The sequence below is a fragment of the Pseudophryne corroboree genome, chromosome 2 (assembly GCF_028390025.1).
Source record: "Pseudophryne corroboree isolate aPseCor3 chromosome 2, aPseCor3.hap2, whole genome shotgun sequence".
Taxonomy (NCBI): domain Eukaryota; kingdom Metazoa; phylum Chordata; class Amphibia; order Anura; family Myobatrachidae; genus Pseudophryne; species Pseudophryne corroboree.
In genome coordinates this window covers 888,316,851-888,331,877 of record NC_086445.1, presented here as the reverse complement: position 1 = coordinate 888,331,877, position 15,027 = coordinate 888,316,851, and the positions used below count along the sequence as shown (strand labels likewise).

General features: G+C 45.4%; 1 protein-coding gene across 1 annotated transcript in view; it reads right to left on the bottom strand.

The window, feature by feature from the left end:
• The window catches only part of PITPNM3 (PITPNM family member 3), a 1,226,694-nt gene that overhangs the window by 10,757 nt on the left and 1,200,910 nt on the right, over positions 1-15,027 (bottom strand). Inside the window, exons 13-15 of the mRNA XM_063956002.1 lie at positions 13,489-13,605; positions 12,486-12,602; positions 9,597-9,745 (exon numbers count right to left, since the gene is read on the bottom strand). Coding sequence (XP_063812072.1) covers positions 9,597-9,745; positions 12,486-12,602; positions 13,489-13,605 — 383 coding nt within the window. The remainder of the gene's footprint in view (positions 1-9,596; positions 9,746-12,485; positions 12,603-13,488; positions 13,606-15,027) is intronic.

Below are 15,027 nucleotides of genomic sequence, written 5' to 3'. Positions count from 1 at the left end.
GACACTTTTCATAAGATATATCAGTCCGAGAGGTCGAAATCGCAGGAAATTGGCCATTATCGTTCTAGTGTATGGGGCCCTTTACAATGTAGTAGGCAAAGTCAGTGACTTTAGTGATAGAAGGGAATCCTTACATCCCAGGAACGGTGAAGTATGCCCATTAATGAAGTGTTTCCTCCACACCCGTTGTATACAACAGTTGAAGCTCATCTGTCAGTATATATTGAGTCAATAAGGGTGTTTTAGGTGCGGCTTCTAAGACACTTGATGCCAGCCTCCATGATTGAGATGAGCACAATTTGGACTGTAGTTCAGTGTTATTTTAAAGCATGATTTTGATGTAGGACTCAGGAATTTGAGGACCCTTTGCATGGGCAGCATGCTGTTTTGAAATAAACATTTAAGCCGCTACATTGGGCAGTACGGATGGTGTAATGGTTAGCATTACTGCCTCACAGCACTGAGGTCATGAGTTCGATTCCCACCATGGCCCTAACTGTGTGGAGTTTGTATATTCTCCCCGTACTTGCGTGGGTTTCCTCCGGGTACTCCGGTTTCCTCCCACAATCCAAAAATATACTGGTAGGTTAATTGACTCTCAACAAAATGAACCCTAGTGTGAATGTGTCTGTGTGTACATGTGATAGGGAATATAGATTGTAAGCTCCACTGGAGCAGGGACTGATGTGAATGGCCAAATATTCTCTGTAAAGCGCTGCGGAATATGTGTGCGCTATATAAATAACTGGTAATAAATAAATAAATAAATAAGCCAGGGGTCAACAATGTCTAGAAGTCAGACCATTTCCCCCAACCTATATAAAAACGTGTACATACCACCACACATGCCCCTTCAATATCCCTGCCACACATGCCCCTTCAATATGCTCCGCAGACAGCAACATGCCTCTCTAGCCAATTCATAGCATGCCACAAAGCAGACATGTAATGCACTGGTTTTAAGCAAGTAAACATCCTCCACTGATCTGGAAAGTCGCCAAAAGCTGTCATCAGGTAATGTCTGTTGCATTTCTGACATTAGCCATAATTTGCAAATGGGGTACAACTTACTTATTGCAAAATAAACTACATTGTGGGTAACCATACAATCTTAACATATACTAACACTGAGTAACTGCTCACATGGATTAAAACTTGCGGCCCAGCAGATTTATCCGCATCTGAGGATGCCGATGTGATGTGATAAAATCATCCCAATCTGCAATGCGATAATTAATTACATTGCATGGATGTATCAATTATTACATGTAGGGACAGAGCTTTTGAGAAAGCTCTGTCCCTGCGATGCCACTCTGCAGCCTTCTCGGGGTACTTTTTGGGACCACTATAGCCACCGCCGGATCTCCCCAACTTACCCCCCTTGTGTCATGACAACACCCCACCCAGACCCAGTGACCGGTGATTGGAGGTCTACTGGTCTTTGGATCCCCTTCCTGCTGTTAGGAAGGGGATCCAAAGACCGGCAACCTGCAGTGGCAGGAGGATCCAGTGACAGGCAACCCTCACCGGAGCACCAATCACTGGTCCCTGGGTCTGGTATGTATGTTCTTTACTTTCTTTTTCTTTACACAGTGATCAGGATACACATATCTGATCACATTAGCTGGGTCCCTGCACACACAATGCGATCTGGTTACTACAGAAATTGAATAAAAGGGTTTGGAGCAGTTTTTCACAATGCATTTCAGTCACTTTAATGCATTTCATTGAAACTAAAATAACGTGAAAAAGGCGTGAAAATACCCTTTTTCACATTATTTTAGTTAAAAAAAATGTTACTAAGTCTGCCCCTAAGTCTCTTAAGGAAGATATATAGATAAAAATAAAATCACTACACTGGTATATTCAAGGCATGCAGCATGCATCCATTATAGACATGCCAGTGAGGAAATAGACCACTCTAATTGTCTATGTGTGAAAATGTTTAATTAATGAGGGGTTGTCCAAATAAACTTTTCTGTTTAAATAAAAAACCTGTATTTATATTTTTTAGGGGATATTCAATTAGCCACCATATCGGAATCTCACCCGATGTGCAGTCCTCACTGCAGGTAATTCATAGGCAAACGCAGGGGGGGGGTTCTGGTTGCTTGGAAAACCCCCTCCTCTTGGCAAGTGGCTCAAATTATGACAACAATAATAAGATTTTAAACCTACCGGTAAATCTATTTCTCCTAGTCCGTAGAGGATGCTGGGGACTCCGTAAGGACCATGGGGTATAGACGGGCTCCGCAGGAGATAGGGCACCTAAAAAGAACTTTGACTATGGGTGTGCACTGGCTCCTCCCTCTATGCCCCTCCTCCAGACCTCAGTTAGAGAACTGTGCCCAGAGGAGATGGACAATACAAGGCAGGATTTAGCAATCCAAGGGCAAGATTCATACCAGCCCACACCAATCATACCATGTAACCTGGAACATACATAACCAGTTAACAGTATGAACAAACTACAGTAACGGTCCAAGACCTATTCCAACTGTAACATAACCCTTATGTAAGCAACAACTATATACAAGTCTTGCAGAGTTTCCGCACTGGGACGGGCGCCCAGCATCCTCTACGGACTAGGAGAAATAGTTTTACCGGTAGGTTTAAAATCTTATTTTCTTTTACGTCCTAGGGGATGCTGGGGACTCCGTAAGGACTATGGGGTTTATACCAAAGCATCCAATCGGGCGGGAGAGTGCGTATGACTCTGCAGCACCGACTGAGCAAACGCTAGGTCCTCATCAGCCAGGGTATCAAACTTGTAGAATTTAGCAAAAGTGTTTGACCCCGACCAAGTCGCCGCTCGGCAAAGCTGTAATGCCGAGACGCCTCGGGCAGCCGCCCAAGAAGAGCCCACCTTCCTAGTGGAATGGGCTTTAACCGAATTTGGTACCGGCAATCCAGCCGTAGAATGAGCCTGCTGAATCGTATTACAGATCCAGCGAGCAATAGTCTGCTTCGAAGCAGGTGCGCCAATCTTATTAGCAGCATACAGGACAAACAGAGCCTCTGTTTTCCTAATTTTAGCCGTTCTGGCTACATAAATCTTTAAGGCCCTGACTACATCCAGGTATCTGGAATCCTAGGGTCACTTGTAGCCACAGGCACCACAATAGGTTGATTCATATGGAATGAAGAAACCACTTTATGCAAAAATTGCGGACGTGTCCTCAATTCAGCTCGATCCACATGAAAAATCAAGTAGGGGATTTTGTGTGACAAAGCCGCCAATTCAGACACTCGCCTTGCTGATGCCAAGGCCAACAGCATGACCACCTTCCAGGTAAGAAATTTCAACTCAACCTTGGTAAGCGGTTCAAACCAGTGTGATTTTAAGAACTGCAACACCACGTTCAAGTCCCATGGTGCCACTGGAGGCACAAAAGGGGGCTGGATGTGCAGCACTCCCTTTACAAACGTCTGGACTTCTGGAAGAGAAGCCAATTCCTTCTGAAAGAAAATCGAGAGAGCCCAAATCTGTACCTTAACAGAGCCTAATTTCAGGCCCATATCCACTCCTGTCTGTAGGAAGTGGAGAAAACGACCCAGATGAAAATCTTCCGTAGGCGCATTCTTGGACTCACACCAAGACACATACTTTCGCCAGATACGGTGATAATGTTTTACCGTCACCTCCTTCCTAGCCTTTATTAAAGTAGGAATGACCTCTTCCGGAATCCCCTTTTTCGCTAGGATTCGGCGTTCAACCGCCATGCCGTCAAACGTAACCGCGGTAAGTCTTGAAATACACAGGGCCCCTGTTGCAACAGGTCTTCCCTGAGAGGAAGAGGCCAGGGATCTCCTGTGAGCATCTCTTGTAGATCCGAGTACCAGGCCCTTCGAGGCCAGTCTGAGACAACGAGTATCGTCTGTACTCTTCTTCGTCTTATGATCCTCAACACTTTTGTGATGAGAGGAAGAGGAGGAAACACGTAGACCAATTTGAACACCCACGGGGATACCAGAGCGTCTACTGCTACTGCCTGAGGGTCCCGAGACCTGGCACAATACCTCCGAAGCTTTTTGTTGAGGCGTGATGCCATCATGTCTATTTGAGGAGTTCCCCAAAGACGCGTTACGTCTGCAAATACTTCTCGATGAAGTCCCCACTCTCCTGGATGGAGATCGTGTCTGCTGAGGAAGTCTGCTTCCCAGTTGTCCACTCCCAGAATGAAGACAGCCGACAGAGCGCTTACATGATTTTCCGCCCAGCGAAGGATCCTTGTGTCTTCCGCCATCGCGACTCTGCTTCTTGTCCCGCCTTGGCGGTTCACATGAGCCACTGCTGTGACATTGTCTGATTGAATCAGAACCGGTAGGTTTTGAAGAAGACTCTCCGCTTGTCGTAGGCCGTTGTAAATGGACCTGAGTCCCAACACATTGATGTGTAGACAGGATTCCTGGTCTGACCAAAGACCCTGAAAATATTTTCCCTGTGTGACCGCTCCCCATCCTCGGAGGCTCGCGTCCGTGGTAACCAGGATCCAGTCCTGAATTCCGAACCTGCGGCCCTCCAGGAGGTGAGCACTTTGCAACCATCACAGGAGGGACACTCTGGCCCCAGGGGACAGAGTTATTTTCCGATGTAAGTGCAGATGGGACCCGGACCACTAGTCCAGAAGGCCCCATTGAAAAGTCCTTGCATGGAACCTTCCAAAGGGAATGGCCTCGTAGGCCGCCACCATTTTTCCCAGAACTCGAGTGCATTGGTGAACTGACACCCTTTTCGGTTTTAGCAGGTCTCTGACCATGTTCTGGATGTCCTGGGCTTTCTCTATTGGGAGGAAGACCTTCATTTGTTCCGTATCCAGTATCATACCTAGGAACGGTAGTCGAGTTGTCGGAATCAACTGTGACTTCGGTAGATTTAGAATCCAACCGTGTTGCTGGAGCACTCTCAGAGAGAGTGCCACACTGCTCAGCAATTTCTCCCTTGATCTCGCTTTTATCAGGAGATCGTCCAAGTATGGGATAATTGTGACTCCATGCTTGCGCAGGACCACCATCATTTCCGCCATTATCTTGGTGAAAATCCTCGGGGCCGTGGAGAGTCCAAACGGCAACGTCTGAAATTGGTAATGACAATCCTGTACAGCGAATCTCAGGTATTCCTGATGGGGGGCATATATGGGGACATGAAGGTACGCATCCTTTATGTCCAGAGACACCATAAACTCCCCTTCCTCCATGTTGGCTATTATCGCTCTGAGAGATTCCATTTTGAATTTGAATCTTTTTATGTACAGGTTTAGGGATTTCAGATTCAAAATAGGTCTGACCGAACCGTCCGGTTTCGGGACCACAAATAGGATTGAGTAGTAACCTCTACCCTGCTGGTGCAGGGGAACCTTGATTATCACTTGCTGTATACACAGCGTCTGAATTGCAGCTAACACTATATCCCTTTCCGATGTGGAAGCTGGTAGGGCCGATTTGAAAAAACGGGGCGGGGGCACCTCCTCGAATTCCAATTTGTAACCCTGGGAAACTATGTCCAACACCCAGGGATTCAGGTCTGAACCGACCCAGGCCTGACTGAAAAGTCGAAGACGTGCCCCCACCAGTGCGGACTCCCTCAGGGGAGCCCCAGCGTCATGCTGTGGGTTTTGGAGCAGCCGGGGAGGACTTTTGTTCCTGGGCACCTGCCGAAGCAGGTACTCTTTTGCCTCTGCCCTTACCTCTGGCGAGGAAAGAGGATCCCCGACCTCTTCTGGACTTGTGCGACTGAAAGGACTGCATCTGATAGGGTGTTACTTTCTTTTGCTGTTGGGGAATATATGGTAAAACATTTGATTTACCTGCTGTAGCTGTGGAAACCAGGTCCGTCAGCCCATCCCCAAACAATACATCACCCTTATAGGGTAGTACTTCCATATGTTTTTTGGAATCCGCATCACCCGTCCATTGGCGAGTCCATAAGGATCTTCTCGCTGAGATAGACATGGCATTGGCCCTAGAAGCTAGCAATCCAATGTCCCTTTGAGCATCCCTCATAAATAAGACTGCGTCTTTTATATGGGCTAGAGTTAAGAATATAATATCCTTATCCATATTATCAAATTGATCTGTCAGCTCATCTGTCCAAGCTGCAATTGCGCTACACACCCATGCCGACGCAATTGTCGGCCTTAGCACAGCACCTGTATGAGAATAAATACACTTTAAGGTAGTTTCTTGCCTGTGATCTGCAGGGTCCTTAAGGGCCGCTGTGTCAGGAGATGGTAGCGCCACTTTCTTGGACAGGCGCGTCAGGGCCTTGTTCACAGTGGGGGGTGATTCCCAAATCTCCCTGTCCTGCTTAGGGAAGGGGTATGCCATATAAAATTTTTTGGGGATCTGCGGTCTCTTTTCCGGAGTCTCCCAAGCTTTTCCAAAGAATTAATTTAATTCATGAGATGTGGGAAAATGTATAATCTGTTTCTTTTCCTTAAACATGTGTACCCTTGTGTCGGGGCCGAGGGGTCATCCTCAATATGCAACACATCCCTTATTGCCACAATCATACACTGAATGGTTTTAGTCACCCTAGGGTGCAATTTTACTTCGTCGTAGTCGACACTGGAATCAGAATCCGTGTCGGTAGTAGTGTCTTGTGTTAAGGGATGCTTTTGAGACCCCGACGGGCCCTGTGAGTCGGTCCAATCCGAGGATTGACACCCTGATGTCCCTTCTAATTCAGCCTTATCAAGCCTTTTATGTAAAGATGCCACACTTGCATTCAACATATGCCACATGTCCATCCAATCTGGAGTCGGCACAACCGATGGGGACACACCACTCATTTGCTCCACCTCCTCCTTGGAGAAGCCTTCCGCCTCAGGCATGTCGACACGCACGTACCGACACCCCCCACACACAGGGATTAACCTATAAGGGGACAAAACCCCAACCAGGCCCCAAGGAGAGACAGAGAGAGAGTATGCCAGCACACACCAGCGCTTAAAAACACTGGAAAAAAATATGACCAGATAGCGCTTTTCTATATATAATGTACCAATTCCCACTCACTGCGTCGCTAATGTGCCCCCCCTCCTCTTTTTTCCAGCCTGTGAAGTTCAGCAGGGGAGAGACCAGGGAGCCAGCGTTTTCCTCATGCAGCTTCTGTGGAGAAAATGGCGCTGGTTAGTGCTGAGGATCAAGCCCCGCCCACCCGACAGCGGGCTTCGGTCCCAGTGATTTTTCAATTAAAATGGCGGGGGATCATAGATTTACTGCCTCCGCTGGCTAATCAATCTGCATGTGCCCAAATGTGAGGTTTATTGCTGCCCAGGGCGCCCCCCCCCCCCCCCCCCTGCGCCCTTCAGTGCCGCTCTGTGTGTGTGTGACTGGGAGCAATGGCGCGCAGCTTACCGCTGCGCACCTTACCTCATGAAGATCTGATGTCTTCTGCCGCCTAAGAGGTCTTCTGCCTTCTCATCCGGCTTCTATTTTCGGCATCTGTGAGGAGGACGGCGGCGCGGCTTCAGGACGAACCCCAGGTGAGACCTGTGTTCCGACTCCCTCTGGAGCTAATGGTGTCCAGTAGCCTTAGAAGCAGTGCCCAACTTGACAAGCCAGCTCTGCTTCTCTCTCCTCGGTCCCACGATGCAGGGAGCCTGCTGCCAACAGGACTCCCTGAAAATAAAAAACCTAACAAAATTCTTCTTCAACAGAAAACTCTGGAGAGCTCTCTGCAGTGCACCCATTCTCCTCTGGGCACAAGATCTAACTGAGGTCTGGAGGAGGGGCATAGAGGGAGGAGCCAGTGCACACCCATAGTCAAAGTTCTTTTTAGGTGCCCTATCTCCTGCGGAGCCCGTCTATACCTCATGGTCCTTACGGAGTCCCCAGCATCCTCTAGGACGTAGAGAAAGTTATGGTATATAATACAATTATGACAGCTGCCGCCACATCATGCAGTTTAAGGGACAAAGCAGAGCTGCTGCACATGCCCAGTGGTAGCAACTTCTTCTACTGTGTGTGTGTGTGTGTGTGTGTGTGTGTGTGTGTGTGTGTGTGTGTGTGTGTGTGTGTGTGTGTGTGTGTGTGTGTGTGTGTCTGGATCTGAGTCCTCAATCAGTGCTCTGGACCAGAGTAGCTACCAGGAAGAAAAGACAGGAGCCTTACCATGAGGAGGGAGAATGTGTGCTTAGAAAGTGCAGTACTGGTTCCATTATGCTTGTCTATTTATTATGGTTTGTTTAACCTTTTCCTGACCACTTAATTATATTATTTAAATGTTTCATACAGCGTAAACTAGAGACCATCTACAGTGTCAAATATTAATACTGTATTCCATACCGTACCAGTGTATAAAAAGACCAATGTTTACGCTAATGTCCAGGGTCGTTACTAGGTTCTTCTACTGCTCTCCCAGACTCCTGCACATGCTCCAATGTTCCCCAGAGTGAGAGACTGTGGACTGCATTTGGAAACCCCCCTCAATAAATCCTGCGTTTGCCACTGTAAATAGTAATAACCCGATGGGAACTCATGGTTTAAATGCTGCCTCTGTGCTGGCAGTCATCCCTCCTATGTGGTGGCTTTCTATGCAAGTGAGAAGAAAAGAGAGATTTTGCAGGAAGTCTGTTACTGTAAGGAAGGAACAAGTTACAGCACCAAGGCATGTAGTCAAAGGCGCCATGGGGGAAAGGGGGTGTGGGTACTAATTATTTAGCCAGGGGTTACCTGTCTCTCTCCCAAACCAGCATATGCTGCTGTGTGCTGAGCTGCAGCGGGTCCAGGGAGGCTTCTGCCGCTGGTCTCCTCTAACTGCGGGGAGGGGAACGGGGATAGAACAATCACACTGATTGCCCCTCACCTGGATCTGCCCCTATGTTTTCATAGATTGCTTTAGAGGGTGTGACCATTTCTCCTCTGCAATTAGGCCATGCCCCTGCATTGCTCAGACCCGGTCCCCACTCTCTAGAGCCCTGCATATAGTCAAAAGTTCGACAAGCAATGCGTCAGCAGCCGCCAGGACCAGGTAAGTGACTGCTGGGCTACCGGAGACAACATGCTGATATTCTAACATGTTGACATTTCATCATTGTCTACATGATGTTGACATGGTCACATGACACCCCACCACCAGCACCATTGCTTTATAGTGAAGAAAGAAAATCCATTTCCGCTGTTTAACATAACATTAAGCGCATACATTTTAAAGCAAGGCAGTCTAGATCTGTATAAGAAGGGAATGATAATAAAGAGCAATTTGTGAGATTCAGCACATACATGGGACCAGAGCATTTATAGAGGACACCGTAACCTTTGTCACACATTATCTGCTTGCCTCTGCTATAGGCCATTCATGAGTAACACTAGTTTGCACAAGAAAGAGATCTTCATGATAAAGGTTTCGTGTATTAACATATCATTCCATACAGCCATAGATCATTGACCATGTATAATTGAATACATTTGCATTATGCATGCTCAGCTACTGTATGTCAGCCACAATATGTATCAAAACAATTCCAGTTGTTTCTCCGCATACCGCTCGGTATCTCCCTAATCACCAGGTGCATAGAACAATTTGGTTTGATATGCACTGAACATATAAAGCAGTATGGATTCCGCAACCCTGCATTAGTAGATGCTCTCACCTTACGACCATCTTGATGGGGTAAACGCCTACACCCAGCCTCTTATCCTCTGGAACACTGTAAAACACTCGCCCACTGCTGTTGGATAGCTCAGTGTCAAAGTAAACCCACCTTCCACTGGATGGTTCAGTCATGATCAGAACATCCACCTGAACACAAGGGAGGTTTTAATATATTTCACTCTTGGTCTAAAGATTATATACTTGTTCATTTATAATAAAAAAGAGATTAGACCTACCTGAATCATCACACAATTGTAATATAAGAGTCACCTGTTAATTTTGAATCTTTATAGAAATTAAATGATATTATAGTAAAATAATTGTCATTGTTAAAATATTACTTTTTTTCAAAATATTGCATTAGAAAACAAATGCAATATCTATGGTTTTGACATGTCATCTCGTCTTTTTACAGTCTGTATTATTATTTACAAAGAATTGGCGCTCCACAGTACACACACACCTAGTTAGACTCAGACGGCCGCTCACCAGTTGTGGGCGGGCAGCCCCAACGATGGATCAAAAAATGTTGTAATGGAAAGAAACGGGAGCGCTGAATGAGTCTAATATATATATTTATTAATAAAATTATTGATAAAACAGTGTTTCATTAAACACATGAATGAAAATAAAAATAAATATAAAAAATGCAAATACATAAAATAACCTAATGAAAAATTGATACGGTGTAATAGAAGAATAATGTTAGAAAATCACATGAGTGCATGATGTTAAATATGACTGCAATATAGCACCTGAAAAGACATACGGTAAATGGAGAAAGTCTTTGTAGACCTTAATTAAAAAAATGCATGCAATAATGCTTCGTAATTTTCAGCCGTGCGTCCACGGACTGAAATAGATGTAAGTGGGAGACTGTTAAGAGATACCTCTATTGGGAATCACTATTAGAAAGTGCAGTCTCTCCTTCTTATACACATACGAGCCGCGTTATAGTATCGGAGACGGCTCAATTAGGCCGGGCAAGCATTGTCCCAGTGCTGGAAGTGCGAACACCGGCACTGTGCTGATGTGTAATTACTGGATGGTAGTGGTATGGGAAAACCAATTGCTCCTGTAGTGTGTCATCCATTGTGAGCGCTGCACTGAGCCGAGTGTGCAGCGGCTCGATGCAGTCAAAGTACAGAGTGTCACGCCGCTGGTGGAATGTCCGTTAATTGCGGCTGGGCTCTAATCGGTACAAACAGCTCGAAGGGTGTCAGGAGGATATAGCAGTCAAATGGAATCCTTCAATGGATTGTATTGTTATTTACTGTCCATGCAAATGTTTTGCCCTTGAGAATGCATTACAGAAGTGTAATAGTGCATGACGCCACCTATAGGTGGACCAATGAAATTTCAGATATTTTGTATAAATCATCGTTAAGTACTTTGGGTACATTTTATTGTTCTTTTAATAAACCTACAGGCACTTTAAGAACAATGGGGCTGACTCAGCGTTGCATGTCATTCTATTTTGTGAACAGATTGTGCAATTTGTAGCACTACACATGCTCTGTAACCAGGGGTGTTTTAACGGGATCCCGGCGGTCGAAATACAGACGTCGGAATCCCGACCACACAATCCCGACAGGGGTGGCGAGCGGAATGCAGCCCCTTGCGGGCTCGCTTCGCTCGCCACGCTGCGGGCACGGAGCCTCGCTACGCTCGACACACTATTATATTCTCCCTCTATGGGTGTCGTGGACACCCACGGAGGGAGAATATGTCAGGATTGTGACGGTCGGGATTCCGGCGTCGGCATTTCGTCCGCGGGATGTTGACCGCATCCCGTTTTAACAAAGGAGGGGGCCCATGTGCAGACTCTGGGTGGGCCCCCTCCTCTCCATGGCGCTGTAGGTTCCGGCACTGTGCCTTACGCAGCGCCTTATGCAGGATTCTGGAAATGTAAGTATAACATGGGTGCAGTGTTTGCAGTGTGGGCCCCTCTGGAACCAGGGGCCCATGTGCACTGCACACTTTGCACCCATGATAGAAATGCCAATGTCTGTAACTGAGAGCATGCAACTATGGGTGATTCATAATCGCATGCAAATCAGTTGCTTCTTTACCTGTGGCAAGATGAGGGTGAATGGTGCCGCAGCATTGTGTACTGTGCCGTGTGCAGCTATTCGCATGCCGCGATGCACGCGCACTTTGCCATGCTGTCGGCAAAGATAGAAGAGGACATCTCTGAAAGGGTTCTGAGGGAGTGTCGTGGGTGGGAGGGCAGAATCGTGGGATTTTCTGAGCTGTGTGTATGTAGAGAGCTGTCTGATTTTGAACAGATCTACAGACAAGATTGTATCAGGCCCCAAAATTTCTTTTGCCAGCCCTAAGTGAGATATTTTAGTTTGAACAAGCTACTGGCTAATAGATAGTTCTTGTGGAGTTATCTAATATGTTCCAGAATTTAGCAGTAGGAGATCTTCCGACTTTTGAGTAATAAGAGAGATTCAACTTAGATTCAACTCCTGATATATGAGACTTAATTACCACATAGAAATTAATATTAATAACAGAACTTTTTCTCGGCAAAGACACAGCGTACTGAATGAGTACAACTTGTTACAATTTACTAACTGTTTTAATTATGTGCCATAAAATTAGGGATGGGTGAGAGCGTCCTGCAATTTGCATAGTTAATCTGATGTGAAAGCTGTCCCTGGTTCCTACTGTATATAAACGTTACTCTGCTCTATCTCACTTATTTAGAAGCCTCACCCTCTTGTGTTAATATTTCAATATCCAATTTTGGAAGCAGCTTTAAAAAAATCAGCCAAAGAGTTCAGTTTCACTTTAATAAAACTTGTAGTATTTAGGGAAAAGTTAGTTAATTCTAAAAAGAAATGTAAAAATATATTTTAACCGTAAAAATGGCAATTACCTTTTCTCCAGTTAGGGCTACCATATCCAGTGGGCCATACATGAAGCGGCCAACCAAAATCTGTGTTCCTCCCTCCACAGCAATGACATCATTGACTCTGTGATTGGCTGTAACATTCTAAAATAAAAACATTAAAAAAATGCTGTTACAAAGTAGAATTATATATATCCAAATACATTTTTGTCAATAGAAATAAGATTAACCCTTTTCTACTCCCAGTGCTGCACAGTGCACCAGGTCTATTGTCATTAACAGCTCAAATTTAAGCAGCGCTGTGTCTCTGTCCCAGCACTGTGCTGTCTTAGAGGGGATTCGGTCTGAAGATCGACACTGTCTAGGTCGACAATGTTCAGGTCGACCACTATGTCGACAGTCACTAGGTCGACAGGGCTTCTAGGTTGACATGTGCTAGGTCGACAGGTCAAAAGGTCAACATGAGTTTTTCAGATTTTTTTTCTTTTTTTTGAACTTTTTCATACTTAACGATCCATGTCGACTACGATTGGAACTGTAATCTGTGCCGAGGCACCCTGCCCGAAGCATGGCGAGCGAAGCGAGCCATGCGAGAGAACACGGTGCACTAATTGGGGTTCCCAGTCACTTTACGAAGAAAACGACACCCAAAAAAAAACCATGTCGACATTTTGACCTGTCGACCTAGCACATGTCGACCTAGAAACACTGTCGACATTCCAACCCTGTTGACCTAGTGACTGTCGACCTATAGTGGTCGACCTAGACACTGTCGATCTAATGATCCACACCCGTCTTAGAGACTAGTGACAGAGCACAGTTTAGCGGTATTCTTTAAGGTGTACCAGGTACATACACACAATGTAGCTCATGCAGTACAGGATGGAATATGGAAATTAACTTTTTTTTCTAAAGGATTAAATTTCATGTTATAATTTGACTTTCTTTTTAACTGAAGAGAAAACAACACATGCCAGGATTGGGTTAATATTATGAAACATTGATTGGTTTTTGTGCCTGTGTAACGTACACGCAGCTTCACGTGGTTCCTCTTTCGAAGCCATTTCTCCTGCCGGCTGGAGGGGCTCATGTTCATGGTGTCAATTCCTTCCTTCTGCTGTATCTGTACGCTCTCATACCTCATCAGCTGAAAGACAGGGAGGGCTGATTAGAGAGGGCACTGACGTCATCATGTGCCGGAACTGCTGCCAAATGAGTCCTCGTTAAAATGTGATCAATAATTAAACCCTACGGACTGACACATAACAACACGCTGGAGCTTGAATGTGTAAAAGCAGAGAATGATCACACCTTAGTGCATATTATCAGAACAGTTATGGCCCCAGAATAATGCCAGTCACTCCTTCTGGAATAAAATATCTGACACCTTCTTATGATGTAGATGTACCAATACAATTTCCATTGCCACTAGCATGTTTTTAGGTTGTGAACTACAGATGTGTCCTCATACATCTAGCCTCAATACACTATGCAGCAAGGTGCTTGACAGGAGGGAGCTGACGGGTCAGTGCAATTCTGCTAGCGTTGAGCATTTTTGTTATTTTTTTTGTTAAAAATTAATCTCACAGATTCATTCAGAGTTTATCATAGATGTGCTAAATTTAGCACATCTACGATCATTTACTCTGACATGCGGGGGGACGCCCAGCACAGGGCTAGTCCGCCCCGCATGTCAGGCCCTGCCCCGCTGCACAGGTACAAAAGCATTGCACATATTTCTGCACATACTGTACATATAAAACTTATTGCAATTGCAACTCCAAATACAAACATATACACCTCTTGTTTAAAAAAGATCAGGGTAAAGAGGTGGATGTAATCTTTTTAGATTTTGACAAAGCGTTTGATACTGTACCACACATGAGACTTATCTACAAGCTACAAGAATCAGGCCTAGGAAGCACAATATGCACTTGGGTCAAAAACTGGTTAGATAATAGGGAGCAGCGCGTTGTGGTTAATGGATCTTTTTCAACTTGGACTGAAGTGCTAAGTGGTGTGCCGCAAGGCTCAGTATTAGGACCGCTATTGTTCAATATTTTCATTACCGACCTAACAGAAGGTCTAGAGAGCATGGTGTCAATTTTTGCAGATGATACCAAATTGTGTAAGGCTACAAATACAGAGGAGGATGCCGAGTCTCTTCAGAATGACTTAGTTAAATTAGAAGCATGGGCAGCCAAATGGAGAATGCGCTTCAACACAGACAAGTGTAAGGTAATGCACTGTGGTAACAAGAACAAAAATTACACCTACCTACTAAATGGGGTAAAATTAGGGGATTCTGTACTGGGAAAGGACTTAGGTGTCCTCATAGATAGCAAACTAAGCAGTAGTACCCAAGGTAGGACTGCAGCAAAGAAGGCTAATAAGATATTAGCATGCATAAAACGGGGAATTGATGCTAGGGACGAGAGTATTATACTCCCGTTATATAAATCACTTGTGAGGCCACACCTTGAATACTGTGTACAGTTCTGGGCACCTTACTACAAAAAGGATATCCTGGAGCTAGAAAAGGTTCAAAGGCGGGCGACCAAACTAATTA